At 57.7% G+C, this 6,948-nt stretch overlaps 1 protein-coding gene across 1 annotated transcript in view; it reads left to right on the top strand.

Moving 5' to 3' along the window:
- Positions 1 to 876: 876 nt before the first annotated feature.
- Positions 877 to 6,948, top strand: part of CYP2W1 (cytochrome P450 family 2 subfamily W member 1) — a 6,821-nt gene continuing 749 nt past the window's right edge. The window contains exons 1-7 of the mRNA XM_006167906.1: positions 877 to 1,059; positions 2,678 to 2,840; positions 3,196 to 3,345; positions 3,417 to 3,574; positions 5,764 to 5,934; positions 6,207 to 6,345; positions 6,446 to 6,630. Of these exons, the coding sequence (XP_006167968.1) occupies positions 877 to 1,059; positions 2,678 to 2,840; positions 3,196 to 3,345; positions 3,417 to 3,574; positions 5,764 to 5,934; positions 6,207 to 6,345; positions 6,446 to 6,630 (1,149 nt within the window). The remainder of the gene's footprint in view (positions 1,060 to 2,677; positions 2,841 to 3,195; positions 3,346 to 3,416; positions 3,575 to 5,763; positions 5,935 to 6,206; positions 6,346 to 6,445; positions 6,631 to 6,948) is intronic.

Here is a 6,948-nt window from a genome sequence, read left to right as displayed (position 1 = left end):
TCCAAAGTAGCTGCGTCTTCTTCCCTAGCCTAGTCACCAGGGCTTAGGAGACAGGAGCAGAGAACAGACAGATGGTGGGGTGGGGGGAGGAGGTCTCGTAAACCTGGCCACCAGCCACCAAATGGGCCCCGCCCCCATTCCAGGCTGCTGCCAGCAGAGAGGGCCCCTCAGAGCAGCCATTACCACCCTCCCCGCCGGAGCCCAGCTTAGGCAGCTGGGCCTCCTATCCCAGGGGGCAGGCTTCCAAAGCTACCAAGGAGCAGGCTGCAGCTTGGGTGAGCTCACTGTCCAGAGACAGGCAGGGGGTTGCCTCCTGGGTGTCCACTCCAGTCAACTGCCCCACTGGGCACTAATTAGAGATGGTAGAGATGGACACAGATGACTTTTGGGAGAGGCCCATGAAGCTCCAGCCCCCAGGGTTTCAGGGCCTAGGGAAGGTAGGGGGGCTCTTCCTCTTTAAAGTCAGGCCATGGGCCCCCAAGCCCTGTGAGCTTCAGTTCTGATGAGATGACCAGGGCAGAGGAACTTGGACTGCTGGCCCCAACAGTTGGGGATGGAACAGTCAGTGTGTCCCGTCCTCCCTGGACTCTCCAGCAAATTGAGTGGGTATACATGCTCCAGCATGGGGCCTGGACACCTGACCCCAGACAGCCCAGCACCCTCCCTCACACCCCCATCCACCCTGGCACACTGCCCCCTCCCCTCGGCCCATCCCTGCCTGCTCCTGGGCCCCTGCCACATTCCTCCAGGCCTATAGCTGCAAACTGCTCTTTCCACATTCTCAGGGGGTGGGGTGGGGGCTCTGGAGCTGGCACGCCCTCCCAGAGAGGCCTATAAGGCCCAGGGTGGAGGGCAGCTGGGTGGGAAGAATCCCGGATGGAGCTCACAGCCCTGCTGCTGCTGGGGCTACTGCTGCTCCTGGGGCTCTGGGGGCTGCTCCGAGCTTGGCCCCAGGCCCCCTCGCTGGCCCCGCGGTGGCCACCTGGGCCTCGCCCGCTGCCGCTCCTGGGGAACCTGAACTTGTTGTTTGTGTCGAGACAGGACAAGACGCTGATGGAGGTGGGTCAGGGTAGAAAGTCCTCAGTTCAGGGGAAGCCGAGCCCATGTCCACTATCTGCTCCTGAGTGGTGCCGGGCCCAGCAGGGGACAAAGGAGGCCCTGGCATCCATTCTGACTAAGGGAAGAGAAAGACACCCCATCCCACAGGGAAGCAGATGCCTTCAGTCAGAGGCAGCCCTGAAAGTACTGGAGAGAAGATGGGTGGACAGAAACGGCATTTTGAGAAGCCCACAAACCTCCAGCCTCTCAGGAGTCCCATTGAGGGATATTCAGAGCCTGGGCGGTGGGGGACTCTGAGCAGCATGCCTGAGGGGTCCCTGGAGGGGGCAGCGTTTGCTGAGAGCCAGCAGAGGGGAGGAGGGCAGTGTCCTTGCAGGTGATCTGGAAAGAAGAAACGGGACCCGTGCTCCTGGGACAGGTAGGTCCTGCTGGATGTGACTTCTCCTCGCCTGGGCTGGAGCCAGGGTGGCCTTTGGCCCCATGCTGACATTAGGCTGCTGGTCCTGTAGCCAGGCGGTGGCTGGCCCTGAGGTGGCGGTAGTGGGGACCACAGTGAAGCAAAGCTACACCATGGCCCAGCCCGTGAGGGCCAACCAGCCCTGTTCCCTGCTTCGACCAGCACTCTGCTGGCTCCATCCCAAGCGGTGACTCCACTTGGCTTCTGGGGCTCTTGACAGAGACCCGGTGAACCCTCCCCAGCTGCAGTGTCAGGACTTTTTCACCCACGAGACTCCTCTTCCCAGAACTGCAGATACGGCTGCCTGGAGGTGCCCCTAGGCCCTGCAGGGGGTGGGGAAGAGGGGGTTGCTCCCTCACCAGAGCTGCCAAGTGCCCTCGGCTGAAGACGCCATGCCCCATGTTCCCTAGCATGGGATGTGCTGGCCTCTGCCTAGCTGCAGGCCCCAGGCTCAGGAGGCCAAGCATGCTGGGGTGGGGGAGAGGGAAGCGGGCAGCAGACAGGCAGCAGGCCAAGTTCGAGTCCCAGCTCTGTTGCTCAGTATACATGGAACCAATGGCAACTGATTTCCAGGCTGTTTCCTCTTCTGTAAAATAGGGAGATGACGGCCTTCCCCTCCTGGGGCAGAGGTGCTGTGAGGACAGAGGGCAGCCCTGACATGGCGTTATTGTTCTGTGTCCTCCCTCGGGTCAGGAAAGGGGAGACTGAACTGCCTAGCAGGGGCGTGGGGCACCGTTCTGTCTGTCTGTCCTCTGCTGCAGGGAGGGGTGCTGCTGACCACGGTGAGACCCAAGGGCAGGCCTGGTCTCCGTGCAGACCCCTGGCCAAACAGAACATGCCACCCCAGCAGACAGCCCGTCCTACACCTGCTGCCTAATCTCAGGGCTCAAAAGAGCCTTCTGAGACCTTCTGCAGAAAGATCCACCACAGCCATACCCAGCACCAAATACAACGCTCCCTTCCTGGAAGAGATGGGGTGCAGGCTCTGTGGGTTCCAGGCTGGACACTGACCCTCTGTCTAGCCAGCACCCCTCCAGCTTTGTGGTGTCTTGGCCTCTGTGGCGCTGCCCCCTTTCCCTGCCCGTTTCCCTCCCCTCTTCCAGCCTGCCCAAGGCCTGCTTGGTGGGGGCCGCCTCTCTGACCCCTGCCTATCCCTGCCAGCTCTCAGAGAGGTATGGACCAGTGTTCACCGTCCACCTGGGATGCCAGAAGTTGGTGGTGCTGACCGGCTACAAGGCCGTGAAGGAGGCGCTGCTGGGCATGGGGCACAAGCTGGACGACCGGCCTCCCATTCCCATCTTCGAGCTCATCCAGGGAGGCTGGGGTAGGTGTGCAGTGGGGATGGGCGGGTATGCTCCTGCCAGGTGGGGAAGTTCAGCCACCAGCTCTGTTCCTGGGGAGCTGGGGCTTGAGGAAAAGGACCCCCAGTGTGGGTAGGGCCAGGCCAGAGGGGCCAGGGCCTCCTGGGCTGACTCTAGGAAGGGTCAGGGTGTGCATATGGCAGCAGGGAGCCCCAGGGCAAGCGAGTCATGGTCTTCCCATCAGAAGCCAAGAGGAAATGGGGTTGGCCAAGAACAGCCCAGGAGAACAGGAGTGGGCTCAGGTACTTGCTCCTGGCCAGCCTTGCAGTGGCTCTGTTCAGGGTGAGGACCTGGCTCACCTGCCTGTTTGGCATACAGGTATCTTCTTCTCATCTGGGGTGCGCTGGCGGCCTCTCCGTCAGTTCACAATGCGTACCCTGCATGTTCTCCAAGAGGGACGGGGACCTGTGGCCCACACCGTGCTGCAGGAGCTGACGTACCTCACAGGGCAGCTGGACAGCTATGAAGGTGAGTGAGGGACAGGGACACCCCTTCCCATACCCCCACCCGCCTGAGACCCTTTTCCTCCTCCCTACCAGGTCAACCCTTCCCCCTGGCGCTGCTGGGCTGGGCTCCCTCTAATATTACCTTCGCACACCTCTTTGGCCAACGGTTCGACTACCAGGACCCTGTGTTTATGTCCTTGCTGAATCTCATTGACGAGATCATGGTCCTCTTGGGGTCTCCCAGTCTGCAGGTGAGAGGGCGCAGTGAGAAGTCACTGTCCCAGCCTGGGGTGGCGATCGAGTCAGGAGCTGAGTGCTGTAGAGACTGGGGTGGGAGGGTTTCTGGCTCTGGGCCATGGACGGGCAGGACTTGGGGAGTCCTAACATGTCCCCAACCCCAGTTGTCAGTATCCATCTGACACTGATTGGCTAATGTGATCTCTGATCAGCCCTGTGCATGCTGGAAAAAGGGAGGGGGCTTCTAGTACAGAGGTGCCCATCTCCACATCCCCATTCAGTGATAGGCGCCCCTAGAGGCGTCTCACTCAGTGACAGGTGCCCCTCCCACCTGCTAGAGGTAAGACAGTGGAGACCAGGCACTCCTTCCCTAGGACTGGGGGCTCCATGTTCCCTGGGCCCCTGCACCCTGGTAGCTCTGGTATCTTCCAACTGGCATTAGCCCTTCACAATGTCACAGAACCACAAAAACATGGCCTTCTGGTGTTTAGAACTCCCAGGGGACAGGCCTGTGCACTTCATTCTTTTCCAAAATGTAGTTTTCATACATTATCATTTTTTAAAATAAACATTTTATTTATTTATTGTTTTGTTTTGTTTTTAATTCACTAATTTACATTCATTCACTGAGCATTGTCGCAGCATACAAAATGTGATTTCCCATCCAGAATATGCTGCATAGTAGCTTAATCATACATGCTATCGTCAATAATTTTCCATTTCTTCTGGTGTTTAGAACTCCCAGGGGACAGGCCTGTGCACTTCATTCTTTTCCAAAATGTAGTTTTCATACATTATCATTTTTTAAAATAAACATTTTATTTATTTATTGTTTTGTTTTGTTTTTAATTCACTAATTTACATTCATTCACTGAGCATTGTCGCAGCATACAAAATGTGATTTCCCATCCAGAATATGCTGCATAGTAGCTTAATCATACATGCTATCGTCAATAATTTTCCATTTCTAGTTTCATATATATATATATGTATATGTATAAAAATATATTTTCCCCCTATTTCTCAACCGAAGCTGCAGCTCTGGGTGTGCGGTACATATTTACAGCCAGTCATAGCTCCTATGTCCCTTGTCATCCAACTTCTCAGTGGCACAAGGCAGGGGTGAAAGCCACTGCTATGGAGTAGGGATGAGTGTGGTTTTAGCCTAGGCAGAGTGAGGCAGCCCTCCTTCTTCATGGGCACCAGGCTGACCCTGTGCCTGCCTGTTGCCACACAACTCGAGGGGCCCTGGAGGGTGGAGGTCTCAGGGCTCTCCGTGGCTGCACCAGACAGCACGGTGCAACGAGCTGCATGACGAGGTGCTCTCTGGTCCTTTCTGCCTGTGTCAGCCGCCCATGGTGGAGAACTGGCTCCCCATGATTGTGAATGCCCTGGGGCCCGGTGCAGGGGTGGAGGGAGAGTGAGTAGCACACGGTGTGACCAGACCCAGAGCAGCCATCTCCTGGACAAACAGCCTTGTCAGACTGCCACGACTCCATCAGCGGGGCTAGCTGACTGCCCCTGCAATTTCTTTTCTCATGACTTGCAGCAGATTTGCAGTTAGTCCCTCAATAGTAGTTGTCTCCACTTTTCTATCTGATTGCTCTAGTGAATGGAAAGTGTGTGAGTGTGTGTGTGTGTGTGGCATGTGTGGCGGGGGATGGTGTGGCATGATTTCAGGTAGCCCATTGCAACTAACTTGCACTTGCAAAAAACCACCCTGTAAAGTGTTCCTTCCCGACAGACTGAAGGCTTCATTTCCTCTGAGTTTTTGGTTCTCCTGGAGAGAGAGGGTCCCCAGTGCGCCATGTGGGCACTTTCCAGTGGCCAGAGGGCAACACTGCCCCCAGCACACCTGCTGATAAATGGCATTGTCCCCAAGATGGATCCCTGGAGGAGAGGTCCGCCTGTCAGCACACATCTTGTCTCTTGCCCTCAGCTGTTGAACTTTTTTATTTAAGAGAGATGTTTGCTATAGGGCACTTACACTCGCTGGACAGACAACAGAGAGATAGAAAGCAAGAAATCACCCCCTGGGGGGATGACCATGCCACAATCCCTTCTCTCCATTCTCCTCTCTGGATCTTGGGACTCACACACATGCCCCCAGCTTGTTTCAAGCCACCAGGTCTGGGACTCGAACCACAGTTGACTACGTGGGGGTCCAGCAATGTAACTATTACACCATCTGCCGGTCCCTCAGCTCTTCAACTGCTACCCCTGGCTTGGGGCACTGCTCCGGTTGCACAAGCCTGTCTTGCGCAAGATTGAGGAGGTTCGAGTCATCCTGAGGATGCTCCTGAAGGCAGGGCAGCACCCCACATCTGGGCACCCAGTACAGAGCTACATGGAAGCTCTGATCCAGCAGGGTCAGGTGTGGAGAAATCAAGGTTCACCTCAGAGGCTGGGTCGGGGGGCAGGGCTGGGGAGGGGCCATGCCGGTTGTGCACCAAGCCTCCACCTCCTGATTGGGGGTCTCTTGGATCCCTGCTCTCTTTGCATGCTGGGAGAGTGCGGGAGTTGGTTGGGTCTTTCCTGCCAAGTCTGTCTTCTCCCCCTTTCTTGAGCCAAGGGCTCAGTCCGTGGGGTGGGAGTTGATCCTAGAACCTCTAGCTGAGCCCTACCCCACCCCACCCACCTTTGCAGGAGAATGACTCCGAGGGCCTATTCACTGAGACCAATGCGGTGGCCTGTTTGCTGGACATGGTCATGGCTGGTGTGGAGACCACCTCAGTCACACTGCAGTGGGCCATCCTCCTGATGGGCAAGCACCCGGACGTGCAGGGTGAGTCCTCAGCACGTGGCAAGACAGCTCCTTCAGTGGGCAGGACTCCAGGGCCAGGGACGTGGAGGCCTCCACTGATGTGGTCGCACCTCTTCCGCAGGCCAGGTGCAGGAGGAGCTAGACCGTGTGCTGGGCCCTGGGCGGGCTCCACAGCTAGAGGACCGGCCGGCGCTGCCCTACACCAACGCCGTGCTCCACGAGGTGCAGCGGTACACCTCCATCCTGCCCCACGTGCCCCGCTGTGCCGCCGCCGACACCCAGCTGGGCAGCTACCTGGTCCCCAAGGTGGGCCACAAATCCTCGCTCACCTACTCCTGCCATTTGAGGAGGGCCAGGCAAGGGACTAGGGATCCTGAGATGGCCAAACCTGGGCGCCAGCGTCTCACAGCCTAGGGCTCCCCCACTGGAGGCAGGAAATGGCATTGGGTCAGGAGCAGGAAGGAGGCAGCACTCGGCCTCACAGCCACTCGTGTGTGTGTGTGTGTGTGTGTGTGTGTGTGTGTGTGTGTGGTATAGGAGTTGCATCCTCAAGGAAACCCTGAAAGGGACCCTGTACCCTACCCCCTGGTTCTCAGAGCACGCCCCGCCACCGGGCCCTCTCCC

The sequence above is a fragment of the Tupaia chinensis genome, unplaced genomic scaffold (assembly GCF_000334495.1).
Source record: "Tupaia chinensis unplaced genomic scaffold, TupChi_1.0 Scaffold145208_1, whole genome shotgun sequence".
Taxonomy (NCBI): Eukaryota; Metazoa; Chordata; class Mammalia; order Scandentia; family Tupaiidae; genus Tupaia; species Tupaia belangeri.
Note: the sequence above shows the minus strand (reverse complement) of the source record. Positions and strands in the feature narration are given on the sequence as shown.